The 14,995-nt window shown below is 59.2% G+C and overlaps 1 protein-coding gene across 1 annotated transcript; it reads right to left on the bottom strand.

Annotated features, from left to right (window-relative positions):
• Positions 1 to 1,098: 1,098 nt before the first annotated feature.
• TENT5B (terminal nucleotidyltransferase 5B) lies at positions 1,099 to 9,163 on the bottom strand. The gene is made up of 3 exons (XM_076357145.1): positions 8,715 to 9,163; positions 3,648 to 4,699; positions 1,099 to 3,145 (listed from the first exon to the last, which is right to left on the bottom strand). The coding sequence occupies exons 1-2, from the start codon at positions 8,889 to 8,891 to the stop codon at positions 3,680 to 3,682; spliced, it is 1,197 nt and encodes a 398-aa protein (XP_076213260.1). The 5' UTR covers positions 8,892 to 9,163; the 3' UTR covers positions 1,099 to 3,145; positions 3,648 to 3,679.
• Between the last annotated feature and the right edge of the window lie 5,832 nt (positions 9,164 to 14,995).

A 14,995-nucleotide genomic window follows, 5' to 3' on the forward strand; every position in this document is an offset into this window, starting at 1 on the left:
AACAGCGAGCGGCAGGACCGACCACTAGCTCTGAGAAGATAGCCGGCAAACTAAGCAGATATTTCAGAGCCACTCCCGTACACGAGACGCTCAGGGAAGGCAGGAGCTTCGTGCTGGGTTGCGTGCCAGCGAGAGGCAGGCATCCCATCTCGCTGCCAACAGGTTTAGAGAGAAATCAGCCCTGCGAGGGCAGAGTCCAACTCGAGCGGGCAACAGGGACACGGTCTTACATGGTGCCAGCCCAGCAAGAGCAACCCGGACCTGTTGTCAAGAGGGAAGCTTGGCCCCGGACCGTAAAAATTTGGAGATGCAGAGCCAGCAAGTTTGTCCCAAAGAGGGACAGGCATGTCATCGGCTCGATTGTTGCAGTGGAACCAGAACTGCCTGTAGCTTGACAGGGGGAAGTGAAACTTCATCTTAGGCTGGAGGGCCGCCAGAGTTGGAGGAGCTTGCACCCGGCTACAGGCAGCCAGCTTCCAGCCATCAGACAGGAATCTGGCCTGAACATCAGCAGATCCAAGCTTTTTTTGGGAAATAAAACTTTCAGGCCTCTCGCCCTCCCCTTTCCAAGAGGAATCGCTCTGCGGGCGGGTCAGCTACACAAAATAAGCAGGTCTTAATTACTCAAGCAACCTTTTGCTGTTCGTGACCATCGGCAGACGAGAATGAAGTCGTGGAAAGCCAGCAGCAGCGAGAGTCTCCCAGTACCGTCCCCAAGACAAGGGACCTCAGATTGCCACCGACACCGAGCAGGCCGCCGCATCGGGCCACCCTCCCCCACCAGCAACTCGAGGAGCCACCAGGAAAAGGGAAGACGCGCAACACTAAAGAACAGCGTTATAAATAGAAACCTCCCTCAGCCGCCGGAGCGACCTGCCGACGGCTACACGCTTCCCGGGCTCCATAGCCGCTTCGGTTTGAGGGACTAAGCAGCCTGACGGACAAGCAGCATTCGGCCAGGCCCAGAACCAGGGTCTGGGCTCGCTCCTCTTGAGGCCACCAGTTGGTTCGGAGCCCGGCTCTCGGTGGGAGTAGGGTCAGCCATCCCACCACCACGCTACCCGGATGGACAAGCAAATAAAAAAAAAATCCAACAAATTTGAATACACTGTATTTATTTGTAACAGATTCTAAAGAATCTAGTGAGTCTATGTCAAGCCCATCGCATGACAAGTGATACAGGTGTAGGAAAAAAAAAAACATTTAAAACAAAACCAAGTGCCATTCAAGCTACTGGAATCTTCCAATTGCCCCCTTCACAGGAGGCAGCACAGTATCACTGCAAGGTCTAGAAAAATTCAGATTCAACCCATTCACAAGAGTCCCACCACACACACTCCGTAAATCAAAAGTGCAATCTCAACGTAAGTTGCCCTGTCGAGCTGTTGGCTGTAGGGAATCTTTTTGACATCTTAAAGGGAAGGAGGGAATCTCAGTTTAGTGCGTCTATGTGTTTGGGGGTAGAGGGTAAGCAGCCTGTAAAAGAGCATGCTACACGTCATCTACGTTCATCTGGAGTTTAAAATGCAAGAAAACAGTATCTTCCCTTGAAGCCATGAAGGTGGCATACTGAGGACCTCAAAAAGCAGCCCTTAAACCAGTTTTACCTTGCACTGGAAAAATCTCAAGCTCCCACCACGGGGATCAGGCTCTGGGCACCAGGGAGTTACCGGGCTGTGGCAGAGTCTACACACCAGCCTTGTCCGTGAAGGCAAAGCCGTTCTACAGGAAGGCAGTTAAACCTGTAACAACTACATCATTAGCGACACTTCTTCAGCTCTGACTGGATAGGAAGCAAAGCTGGACCAATTGCAAATTAGTTAGCTCATGGTAAGTGCAAGAGCCCCCAAATCACTCCCCCCCCACACCCCTTACGCCCACTCCACATCGCCCCTACCCCCAAAAAAGGTAGCAATCTGGCTATACACATTCCGAGGATCTAGTCTTTATTAGAGCGTTCAATCTGCCCAGCTATTACAGTTTTGTCACAAAAACAAAAAAAAAACCCCAAGTTAAAGATACTCAAGTATGTCAGCCTCGGAGGAAGCACCATGAAGCCATGGTGTTCCCAGAGCAGCATCTCTAGGGAGCGCCTGCTTGCTCGCCCACCTCTCCGTCCGTGCATAGTTAAGTATGAGATGATGTTTCACGAGAACGGGCACGGCAATCCAGGCACCTCAGTGAAAGACTGTTTGTGCTCTAGACACCCAACAACTTCAAAGCCATGTTTGACTAAGAGAGCCAAACCCTCAAGACACAAGAGGGTTTGTTTAGAGAAGACATACTTTTTCCTAAGGCCAGCTGACTTTCACGCACGCACACCCCCCCCCCCCCCAAGCTCCATTTCTAGCTAGAGAATGAATTTCAAATGCTATCAGTGGCTCACATGTGGAATCGCGTAGCTGGAAATAGGCTGCTTTTGAAGATAGGACCTGCCCGAGGGCAGAGGGAAGATCTCCAGCCATAGGAGGCTAGAGTCTGGAAGAGGTCTGCCTGTCTCCTACAAGGACACGGGCTCCAGCCCCCATCACGGCAACAGCTGGAGATAACAGACTGGTGAACTAGTTGGTTTGTGCTTCAAAGGACAAGCCTCATCTTCCCAGATAACCCACCTGGCCTCTGGCTTTGTGCATTAAAACCACACTTGCATGCCAAAAAAAAAAAAATAAGCAGCATTTCAAATTCCCCTAGAAAATACACAATTAGGTAGGGTAGCCTGGGGCAGGCTCCTGGACAGATCTTCTGCCTCATCGTTTATGTACATGATTACATTTTGGCACTGCAGGCTCGGGAGCTTGAGTAAATTCATATGTAGGTCCCTGCTGCCTTTTCTCCATAGAGCTCCGCACAGCATTTTCCACCATGCACTCCCCCCCCACCCCGGTGTCCCCAGTTTTAGGCATTTCCACGTAGTCATTCCAAGCCCACCCCTGTTTACGCAACTCCGCTTTGACAGCTATTTGCTACAGCTGGTCCTTCATAGGCAGCAAGCCATGCCAAAAAAAAACCTCAGCGACACGTAACCTGCAACCCCATCCTCGCTTCGGCGAGGTTACTGGAAATGATCTTATGACCCCTCCCCGCCCCCCAACAGAAACATTTTCCTCTTTGGACATCCCTACTCAAGCTCTCGGGATGTCAGCCCCTGCAAAAAAGAAAATAAGGTTTACAGTACAGTTGTGTTTATATTGTTACAGGCACTTAAACAGGATTCTTTGGTCCTTCAAAGGAATTAGCCACTCTGGCTTCTATCTTCAGAAACCACAAGTCTGCACACCCATAACACCTCCCGCACTAAAAAAACCAAACCAATCCAGATCCATTTCAGGGCAGTGCAGCTCTACCTTAGCGTAATTCTACAATCTCCCCTCACACACCCCCAACCCTCCCCCATTGCCTCCGGAATTCAATAAGCGATCGAGTCTTCCTGTAAACGTCCAAGTCATCTAGTTTCCGTAACACTGCACTTCCCATCACAGTGTACAGCAGGCAGGCCTCGTTCCAACAACCCCAGGAACGAGACACTCAAGCAAGAGTCCAGGAAGTTTCCTTTTGTTGCAGTTCTAGAAAGGTCTTTTCTGGGTTTTTTTTTTTGCCCCCGCCCTCCCCTCCCTCCCCACTCCCCCCTCCCCAAGGCAAGGAAGTACCTTGGAGGACAGACCCTGAAGTTTGTCCCGGCTCAGTTACAGGGAAGCCACGTTGGGTAAGACTGATTGCAAGGCAGGAAGGGCTGCACGTGGGTGACATAGTAGTTGAAGTTTATTTCACTGACATAAGGAGCTGGCTGGTAGTAGCAGGTAACGTTTGTGACCGTGGGGATGATGTTCTGCTCAGCCAGGACTCTCACAGCCAGCATGGCAATGAGGTTCAGGGTCTGCCTCCTTTCGTGTCCCATAAGGCAGACTGTGCTCTCATTGACCACCCTGTGGAGGGTCATCAAATAGTCATATCTTTTGCTCTCCATCCCAACAAAGTGGCTCTGGAGGTAGCACTCCAGCTTCCTCTGCTGCTCACCGATGTCGGAGAAGTCTATGAAAAACCTGGAGCACATGTATCTCTGTAGTGCCTTCATATCCACTTCCGATTTGGGCTTAAACCCCCTCACCAAGAGGTTGCAGTATTTCAGAAGCCCCCCACCTCTGATCTCCTCTGGGTTCCTCGTGGCGATGACCCTGTTCCGGAGATGGTCCATTGCCTCCTCGAAGTCCCCGTACATGCTCTCCCCAGTGACCGTGGGGTGGAAGTTCTCAGCCATGGGGTTCTCTGAACACTCCCCAAACAGCAGAAGCGAATCCAGGATGATCTGGAAGGAGTCCACGCTGAACTCAAACTGCCGTCTGAGAGAGTCCACGAATTTGAGTTCCACGTTCTTCCCGCTGTTGTTGGAGAGCGATATGAGGCTCCAGCGGTCGGTTTCGTTGCACACCTTCACAAGCTTCTGCACGTAGGCCTCCTTCAGAGTCATGGGGGTGATCTTGTCTTTGTTGACACCTTCTGGGAGGAAGTCAAGAAGGCAGTCCATGACCACATCTTTAACAAGCTGGAAGACATCTTCGGTCTTCAGATCTACACCGAAGATGAGATCTAGGTCTTTGTACCCCAAGCCACTGTCTTGATGTAGAACGTGACTAGCTGCTGAGCCGTTCAACCTTACGTTATGGACTGCGATTCCTTTCTTCTCCAGGCGACTACGGACAACCTGAGATACAAAGAGAGTCAGTGAGAAGCAAGAAAGCATTCCTGGAGCAGCCTGGTGACAGCCCTGTGCTTATATGGGTCACTCCAGTGCAAGACAGTGAAATAAAAAGCTAATCCATCAGAAATAGGTCACTTTGGAAAGCATCCAGAGTCTTGCCAGCAGCCGGGGGGGGCTCTCCTTTACTTATTCCCTTGCATTAGAGGTTCCTTACTGCACACAAACAGCTGTTTCTGCTTCCAGTAGAGCTGTTTGCTCTTTCCCTTCCTTCCCCCCCCCCCCACCAAAGCGGAGAGGTTATCGGAACCCGTTCTTTGGGGTGGTCTCTGCCCCCTTCATCCCCCCCCCCCCGTGGTTGCAGCCGGCCTCTCCAGCCATCAAGCTGAGACCAGCCGATCCAAAAAGGACTCCAAATGCAAGGCGGCAGCACAGTCTGCAGCAGTCCCTGTTGATTTAATCGGGGTGGCTCGCTCCTTTTAGCCATCCCCTTTGCCTGTCAAGATTCATTAAAGGCAAATCAAGATGCCAGAACTGCTCAAAAGCCCCAGCCAGGCATCTGCAAGTTCATGTCCTAACTAGTAAGTGTATCCTAACAATTTCCAGTGTGTCAGAGCTTCATGCCGAACTTGGCATGCTATCAAGCACAAGAGGCAGCTTTCATCTTACGGGTGTTACTCCAGTGATTTTAATGCTGCCTGCTCAGTCCTGGCACACCCACCGGTACCGCCAAAGCTTTGTTCATTTAGAGTGAAGCTGAATCACTTGCCCGATTACTTAACATGCAGGAGGCTGACATAACCCCAAGACCATAAAATAAACTACCTGGACACCAGCTTACAATTTGAGTTTAACCAAACTCAAAGATCTCAGGGAGATTAAGCTCACATCTTCCACCAGAAGCTCTTCCCGTCTCTCATCCTGCTTTCATGTTTCTCTAGCAATTAGCCGCTGTCCTGTGAGTCCAAGCTAGCCAGCCTGCTCACCCGGCGCTTGAAGCTAGGCTAGAGCTTGAAAGAACCAAAGCTTGGGATACAAACGGACAAGTTATATCACTAGAAGCCGGTCTGACCGGGCTTCTCAGCCCCGCGAGGCCATCCTAGTTCAAGAGAGGCACCACTAAAATTCAAAGCTTTACCCGAGGGGCCGAAACGCCTGCTTGGTTGCCAAGGCCCCAAGCGGACAGTTCTGGGGACACCGGAGCATCGCAGTTTCAGCGAGTCTCCGCAGCTGTAAAACTGCCCCTCCGCGAGTTTGCTTTGGAAGAAGCAATACATAAAGGTGAAGGGCTGCAGCATGCAGCCCTCAGCATGTCACAGACCTCTTGGTGACCAAGCTAAGAGGCCACACCAGCGAGCTCCTGCTGCCCCGGGGTGCCCTTGCAAACAGAAGGTATCTTGGTACAAGCCGATGAATGTTTTTAAGCTCGGGGGTTGTCAAATCTCACGATGCAGCTTCTCTGCTGGTGTTTCCCCTATTCCTCCCTGACGTGAGCCACCGCTGCTCAGGCTAGAAGCGTGCCCGGGCTCCTTGCCAACCGAATGGTGACAGTCACATGTCAGGCAACAGTTAACCAGTGAGCTATTCACCATCGGAAGTCCCAAGTCCCCACCAGCACATCCAATCCGGCCACGAACGCAGTCGTTATCAGAGGGAGACAGTCTGAAAGCCGAGTTTGCTCCTAAGAAGAGGCACTGGGTTATTCCCCCACACAGGATAAATATCAGGCAGTCGATCCAAGGGAGTTCCTGGCGCGCGGTTGTTGCCAACTGATCAGTCACCGGAGTCGCTCACCCGAGGCACGGCTCCAGCGCTACTCGTGGAGTTAAGAGTTTTGTGCTATCAGGCTCAGAGCAAGACAAGATATAGGTCACAAAAGTGTTAGAGGCAGAGCTAGGACCAGTGCTTGGAGAAGATCTCATTCCAGATTAATTCCCTAGCCCCAAAGAGCATCTGCTTAACCCCTTTCTGGGCATGGCTCGGGACCTGCAGCATTTCAGACCCGTAAGCTTCAGGCTTACCGGAGCTCCCCAGGTTTACGGGTCCACCCATGCGAGATGTATTCAGAAAAGGGGGGGAAACCCCAACAATCCAACTGCTCGAGTCAGTCTTGTCCCAAATCACCCCAAAAAGCTCCAACCTGCAGAGCAGCAGGGAGCAGAGCGCCTTGCCGCTTCCGAGGCCAGCGGGCTTCAGCCCACCGGTCCCAACCCGAAGCACGTCTCCCCGGCTGCAGCCAGTGGGTTCAGGTATGCGCTTTCCCCAGAGGGCTGGATATTTAGAGGGTTAGGCAGCTGCTGACCTGCTTCCCAAAACAGCACCTCACGTTACGTGTGGTTCAGATAATTGACTCTGACAGCCAGGCGCGAGCAAACCCTGCCTGCGCCCTGACCCGCCGCTTCCCACCTCCCACAACAACAAGAGCACGCAATAAATAACTGCCTTTTAGGTTACTTGTTTCAGATTAGTCAGCCCTAAATACAGGGTCCGCCAGCGCGGTCGGTCAGAATTACAGCCCTCAGTTATTGAGTGTTCGAAGTCGCTAGTGGCAACATCCTTTTCAGCAGCTCCGACACTAAATGGCTTCAGTTTCGTGGAACTAAACAGTAATAGCCGGTGGAACATCTGATGCTGCACCGCACCGGGCTTTTAACAGCGCCGAGCTTTGCTGGCCTTGCACAACCCAAGGGCAGCGTCCTGACAGTAGCTCTCATCTGTCAGTTAGTTTAAAGCTTTAGCAGCCAAGATTGAGCACTTCTGCCCTCAACAGATGCAGCAGGAACTCGAGGAATTTGGAATCAGCTGAGGCTTTCGTGCCGCGGAGCGTCTTTCAAATGTCACCTTCCCATTTCCCAGGCCTAAGTAGAAATATTTCTCAAGCAGCTGAGGCTTCAAAATCCTAGCGATTAGTTTATTGTGAAAGGCAGTTTGGTTTTAGCTTTGTGAATAGCCTTTTTAATTAGAAGCTAACATGCCCGATTTTACATTTGATGAGTCATTACTGAGGAATGAAGTTGCCTCCCAAACATGAATATGCATCAGCTTATTTGAACTACATTGTTAGTTTAATATTAAACACAGTTATTACTTTATGGTTAAACTAACAGGAACTCTTTAACAAGATGAAGACCGAGGCAGACTCCGGAGGGTACAGTCAGCGTGGCGAGAATCAAAGGACACTGACATTTGATCTTGCATTTAAATTAATAACTGCCTCTCACAACGCACAAGCCCAACATGTCCACCAGCAGGAAGCCATTTCGTGGCAGCAGCTCCAAAAAGCCACTTTGCCTTGACCACCACCCCCCCCCCCCATTTCGCAGCTCTTCAGGCACCAAACCAACTCGAAGAGGAGGAGGAGGGGGGACACGGGATGGGAGGAAGCGAAGCGGGGATCCGATCCCGCAGCAGCTCCAGGGATCAGGCGTGAGTTTGAAACACATGTGATATTTTTTTTCCCCCCCCTGGAGAAGGCTGTTTTCCAGGAGGATCCTCCCAGCTTTACCCACCTCTGCCCCGACCGCTGGCAGGACGGGGGAGGCACCACGCCGCCGCCGCTGCCCCCCCCCCCCTCCCGGGCCGAGCAGGCAGCAGCCAGCCCCACCGAGACCTCCGGCACCGGGAAGCGGGGCCAGCCCGGCTGCCCAGCACCCCCGGGACGAACGGGGGCCGGTTCCCCACCTCATCTCCACCGGTTAAGACACACACACCACCCCACCCCCCTCCGGGAGCTCTGCCCCGAGCCCGGCGGGACAGCGCCGGGCAGGGGGGGAGGCAGAGGGTGCCCGGCCGGGCTGGCTCGGGGCCCGGCGGGCCGGTTACCGCCGCCTCAGCAGTTTTATTTTCTCCCTGACCCCCACGGGAGCGGGGCAGAGTCCAACGAGGCAGTGGAGCGCGGCCCCTACCCCCCCCCCCCCAAACCACCACCACCACCACCCCCCCCCCGGGACCCGCCGCGGCCTACCCGGGCGACCCCCCCCCCCCGCCTCCCCTCCCCTCCCCGCCAAGCCCCGGGCCTCACCTGGACGATGGTGCGGGGCCTGACCGAGAGCGTGGGGAAGTTTCCGCGGCCGTGGATGGGCACGGCCTCGCCCAGGATCTGGTCCAGCCGCTGCACCTGCTCCCAGGTCAGGACGCTGAAGCGGCCTCCGCTTTGCTCCGAGGCGCCCGGAGCGGGCCCCGCCGCCGCCACCAGCATCGCCCTCCCCCCAGCCGAAACGCCGCCGGAAGAGGAGCCCGAGTCACCCGGAAACCAGCCGGAAGCGCCGGGTTGGGGGGGGGGGAAACGGGAGGAAAATTTAAAAAAAAAAAAAAAAAAAAAGAAAGAGAAGGAAAACCGGCAGGAAAACAAAAAAAAGAAGAAGTTAGAGCTGTTTCTGAGAGGAAGGCTCCCGCGGGGCGGAGGCGGGGAGGCGCGGTCGGTGCCCGCAGGGGGACGCTGCAAGGAGCCGGGCCGGGCCGCGCCGCTCCCCGCCCGCCACCGGCTGCGCCGAGCACTGCGCCCGCCCGCGCCCCGCCGCCGCCTTATATAGCGCCGCCGGCCGCGCCCCCCCCTCCCCCCATTGGCCCGGCCCCGCCGCCAATCCCCGCCCGGCCCCGCCCGCCTCTCCGGCGCTTTCACAGGCCCAGGGCGAAGTTTGGGGCTGGGCTGGGCGCCAATCAGAGGAGCGGGTGGGGAAAGAGGCGGGGCGCAGGGCGGAGAGGGCGGGACAGGCGGGTGGAGCCCCGCCCCTCCCTCAACGCGGCCCGCTGCGTGCGGGAATCCCGGCGGTGATTGGTCGGGACGGGGCGCGGGTTAAAGGGACGCCCCATTGACGCCCCATTGACGCCGCGTGCCCCGGTGCCCCATTGATGCCCCATGTCCTGATGCCCCATTGATGCCCTATGCCCCGGTGGCCCATTGATGCCCAGCGGCCTGGTACCCCATTGATACCTCATGATCTGATACCCCACTGATCCCCATGGCCCGATGCCCCCCAATGCCCCATGGCCCGATGCCCCCCTGACACCCCATGGCCCGATGCCCCCCCGACGCCCCATGGCTCGATGCCCCCCCGATGCCCCATGGCCCGATGCCCCCCCGACACCCCATGGCCCGATGCCCCCCCAATGCCCCATGGCCCGATGCCCCCCCAACGCCCCATGGTTCAATGCCCCCCCGATGCCCCATGGCCCACTGCCCCCCCAATGCCCCATGGCCCGATGCCCCCCCGATGCCCCATGGCTCGATGCCCCCCCAATGCCCCATGGCCCGATGCCCCCCAACGCCCCATGGCTCGATGTCCCCCTGATGCCCCATGGCTCGATGCCCCCCCAATGCCCCATGGCCCGATGCCCCCCAACGCCCCATGGCTCGATGTCCCCCTGACACCCCATGGCCCGATGCCCCCCCGATGCCCCATGGCCCGATGCCCCCCTGACACCCCATGGCCCGATGCCCCCCCGACGCCCCATGGCCCGCTGCCCCCCCGATGCCCCATGGCTCAATGCCCCCCCGATGCCCCATGGCCCGATGCCCCCCCGCTGCCCCATGGCCCGATGCCCCCCCGACGCCCCATGGCTCGATGCCCCCCCAATGCCCCATGGCCCAACGCCCCCCCGACGCCCCATGGCTCGATGCCCCCCCGACGCCCCATGGCCCGCTGCCCCCCCGATGCTTCATGGCCCGCTGCCCCCCCGCTGCCCCATGGCCCGATGCCCCCCCGGTGCCCCATGGCCCAATGCCCCATTGACACCCCATGGCCCGCTGCCCCATTGACACCCCATGGCCCGCTGCCCCATTGACACACCATGCTCTGGCGCCCCACAGTCCAATGCCCCCCAGCCTGACGCCGCCCCCCACCCCAGGGCCCTCTCTCCCTGGCCAGCAGTGTCCCCAGGGACCCACCACACCTGCCGGCTGCGGGGAGCTCTGGCACCCAGGAGACACGGGGTGACACCCCGGGGTGATGCCCCGGGGTGATGGAGCCCACCGGCTCAAGGAGGCTGATGCCGGGCGCTCCCAGCCCCGGGGAGTTCAACGCCAGCCCCTAGAACCCACCGCGTGGCCCCGCTGCCGGCCGAGCCACCGCCTCCTCCTGGGGCCAGCCATGTTCCCGGCCTCCAGCCGCCCATTTCCTTTCATCCCAACAATTCCCTTCACTTTGAAGAGCTCATTTCTCTGCGGCATTTAACCCTCCAGACATTTCCAGGAGGCGCCTCCCCGCCGAGCCGGTGCCCGATGCCCCGCGGTCCCGTGGACGGACAGGCACGACTCCAGGCTCCACATCTGCAGCCGCCGCTCCCGTTTCCCCTGTTCCTGCTCGGAACTGGGATCCAGCCTTAAAAGCCACGAGCCCTGTGGGGAGCCAGGCCAGCGCTGATTTATTTTTACACCCTCGCAGGGGTTTATTGCAAGAGCACCCCTGAAAACCCCCAAACCCCCAACCTGGGGCATTTTGTCTCGTGGAGGCCGTTGCGGAGCTCTTCCAAGCTGCAAAGTCCGTCTCCGAAGGCGGGGCTTGATGGCAGCACGTTGTCCTCTCCCATTTCCCAGGGGTCTGCCGCTGGAGGCTGGAGCTGGCTGGTGAAAGAGTAACTGAGTGATGGGGGGGATTTGGGTTTGGGGGGAAATGGGGTGTTTAGGAGCACCCACGGCTGGGGTTGGAGGGGAGAGGGGGCAAGGGGGTGCCCCGAGCCCCGGTCCCCTCTGAAATCTTCCCCATCCTGTGATGCACCTACAGCCTGAGGGGTCCCCACGGGGGACCGGAGTCCCCTCTGTCGGGGTCCCCGCATGCTCCTCGTGCCGTGGCGTTTCGCGCTCTGGCTCCCGCTGGCATCATTGTGTGGCTCCATCAGGCATCTCCGTCGGGATTAAACGCTGCTCCTGGTTACGTCCCGCGAGGCTCCGAATTGGGGCGTGGGAGGAAGGGAGCCCTGCCGGAAAGTGATTTTCCAAGGAACTTGGTAAAAAAATCAGGCAGCCACCTCCCATTGCAAAACCCCTTTGATCCTGTTGGCAAAAGAGCCGGATCGGGAAGAGTTTCCCAAGAGGCTGAGAGGGGCCAAATGGCTTTAGGGATCAGGATCTGCCCTGCCAGCCCGTCCCGGGGATCCGGCTGGGGGGATTTGAGGGCGGGGGGAAGGGCTGGCTGGGTGCTGAGCACCCCACGGGCAGGGCGGTTTGGGGGACCCCACCAGCCGCAACGCTCCTGGGCGGTGGGGCAGGATGCGACCACGGAGCCGATGGGATGAGCGAGGCGCTGCAGATCCTTGGGGGATGAGCCGGCGGCCTGGTGATGAGCTGGGGGACACACGCCGGTGCTGCCCGGGCTGAGAGGGACAGGCGTGCTGACGGCTCCGGAGAAAACATCGGCGCATTAAAAAGAGCTGACGCGCTCCGGCCGGACTGGCTGAGCCGCTTGTTAACATCCATCACCAAACCATTATCCCAAAGAGCTGCCGGCAGTGAACCCGGGTCCGGGAATGGCACCGAGGCCGTTTCCTTCCAGCTCAGCAAGGGCCAGCCCGGGCTTTATTTGTTTGTTTTGATGGCAATTAGGGAATAATCACCATCCTGGGGTGAAACGCGGGCGGATCCTGCCTCAAGGGTGATGGCACCAGGCTTGGAAAGCCCCTTCAGGGGGTGTGAGGGTGGGCCAGGGGCTGGGCAGGGGGACGGGGGCTTGGGGATGCCGTGACCCCACTCGCCCCATGGATCCGGGGTCGGCAGCATCCCGGTTCTGGCCGGGGGGGACACCGGCTTCGCCCCGTCGGGAAATCACCCCGGGGAGGAGCTGGGACGAACCCCGACATGTGCGTGGGGAGGAATAGGGCACCCCACTGCCAGGGAGGATGGAGAGGGGCAGGGGCTGCCGGGAGAGTGGCTGGGGGGGGGTGGAGGTGGAACCCCCCCATCCGAGCGGAGCCCCCCGGGGCACTGGGGACTTTTTGCAGCCCCGAGCGCCCGTCGTGGGCTGCTCAGTGGGGGAGTTGGAGGGAAAGGGCTGGAGGAGCTGGGGGAGCGGGGCAGGGGGTGAAAGCCCAACCTGGAGGTGAAGAGAGACCTTGGGGACTCCCTGACCCGCGTGGGACCGGCTCCGTCCCACCCGCCATTATGCCGGGTGTGTGCCACCTCCCTGAGCAAGCAGGAGGGACCAAGCCCTTCTCCCAGAGCCACCAACGTCACCCAGTGTCGCCCCAGGGGAGCAGCAACGCTCCCCGCCAGGGCGGGGGCATTCCTGCTGCCCCGCTCCCGCGGCAGCCGTCCCGGCGTTACCACCGTGCACACGCCAGCCATGTCCCAGGCTGTCCCCGTGCACATCCTGGCTGTCCCTGTGCCCATGGCAGCTGTCCCCGTGCATGTACCCGCCGTCCCGTGCGTGCACCGGCCGTCTCTGTGCGCGCCTGGGCTGCCCCATGCACACACACCAGCCACCTCCGTTGCAGACACGAGCTGTCCCCGTTGCAGATGCCAGCCGGCCCCGTGCAGACACGAGCTGTCCCCGTTGCAGATGCCAGCCGGCCCCGTGCATTTGCCTGCCATCCCCGTACACACACGTCACCGTCTCCATGCAAATGCCCACCGTCCCACGCACACGCGCTGCTGTCCCCTTGCACGTGCCGCCGTCCCCACGCACGTGCCCACCTCTCCGCGCCCGCTGTGGGTTTAGGAGGTGGAACCCTTCTCCTCGGCCGTGTCCGAGGCCTCCCTTGGCAAACACGGCTCCCGGACACCTCCAGTCACTCGCATCCACGTCCAGCCCCGCTCGCTCCTCCTGCACAGCCCGTCCCAGAGGTGCCACCATCGCTGCTTGCTGCCCCCGGACCCCTCACCCGTGTCCCCAGGGCTGTGCCACCGGCTGCCTCCACGGCCCCGAGTGGCCACAGCGAGGCCACATTTGGCATCGCAGGCAGCGCGGCTGCATGGTGAGCACCCGTGTTCACTGCCCAGCACGAGGGGTGTCATGGCTCTGCTCTCAGCCCTGGGTCCCCGTGTCACTGGCCGGGACCCCCAGACCCCGCCACGTCCCCGGCTGCCTCCTGGAATTAATGATAAGTGATGACGCCGGGACGCCCTCGCCCTGGAGAGGGCCACCTTGGAGGCCCCGAGATGAAAGGGAGCACAGGGTGTTATTACTGCGGGTGACACAGAGCTGGGGAATGGCACCCGTCACCTCCCCCGGCTGCTGCAAAATGCTGCCTGGGGAGTGCGGAGGGGACACGGCACCACCGGAGCATGGGGAGGGGGACACGGCACCGATGTGCCCCCGGAATGGGGCAGGGACCGAGCTGCCCCCCTCGAAGCTGCCCGGGATGTCACCGGCCGGGGAGGTCCCCATCCCCTGGTCCCCCCGCGGCATGAACAGTGACCTACGTGTCACGGCCTCGGTGGCTTCCCGGTGACACCACGTGCTGTTCTGCCTGGCCTGGCATGTGCTTTTAAAGCCGTGGCAAGGGATGACCCATCTTCATGCCACTAATTTGAGCCTGCTAGAGAACGCAGCTGGTCCCTTCGCTTTGGGTTTTCGGGCCCCGGGTGATGCCTGGGCACGGCTGCAGGTGGTGGCAGCTCCGGCACAACCCGTCCCATTGCCCTCCAGCTTCTTGGCATCCCTGCGCCGGCCTCCCCGTTAATGCTCCCCTTGGGAAGGCCGGGGAGCCAGCCGGGAGCTCTGCTTTGGGTGGCTGCTGAGCCCGGAGCTGGTGACGCCGGGGGTGACTTCACGGCCCTTCCTGAGGGGTCTCGGTCTTCGCTGCTCCTACAGGGTTGCGGGGCTGCGGGGCCGTTTGCCCTCCCCCTGCCCCTCGCTGCAAGCCTGGGCTTCGTGCCGGATCTCGCAGAGGGAAACTGAGGCACGGGGAAGCCCAGCCGTCCTGGCCGGGGTAGACTCCTGCAGCTGCAGAGGCAGCAGCTCTTGAATCCCCACGGATGGGGGTTACGGGAAGGGGGGAGAAACGCCTCGGCACACGCGTGTGCAGGGACAAGGTCATCCCGCTCAGGGTCCCTCCGTTCTCCCTGTCCTTGGTGTCGCCACGACAGCCCCAACGCGCTTTGGGAGGGAGCGGGGGGAACCGGGGGCCGGGGGAGGGTACGGGGCACGGGGGGGCCGCACACGGGGAATAGGCATCGCTGCCAGGACCGCAGGGCCGGGGGCTCGTGCCGGGGCCCATCCTTCCCCCCCGGCCTCGGTGCTGCGTGCGCTTTGGCAGTTGCTCAGCGGTGACAGCCCATCCCTGGAGGGGTTATTAGTCCTCCCTCATTAGAAAAGTTACTCACCCCTTGAGACAGAAACAAGAATATCCTGGAAATGCCTCGGTTTG

This window comes from Aptenodytes patagonicus, chromosome 21, assembly GCF_965638725.1.
Source record: "Aptenodytes patagonicus chromosome 21, bAptPat1.pri.cur, whole genome shotgun sequence".
Taxonomy (NCBI): Eukaryota; Metazoa; Chordata; class Aves; order Sphenisciformes; family Spheniscidae; genus Aptenodytes; species Aptenodytes patagonicus.

Bases quoted from the DNA above. Each gene is read 5' to 3' on its own strand.
- TENT5B (XM_076357145.1), bottom strand. From the start codon at position 8,891: ATGCTGGTGGCGGCGGCGGGGCCCGCTCCGGGCGCCTCGGAGCAAAGC. The intron at 4,700-8,714 runs GTGAGGCCCGGG...TTTGTATCTCAG, and splicing joins GGCCCCGCACCATCGTCCAG to GTTGTCCGTAGTCGCCTGGA.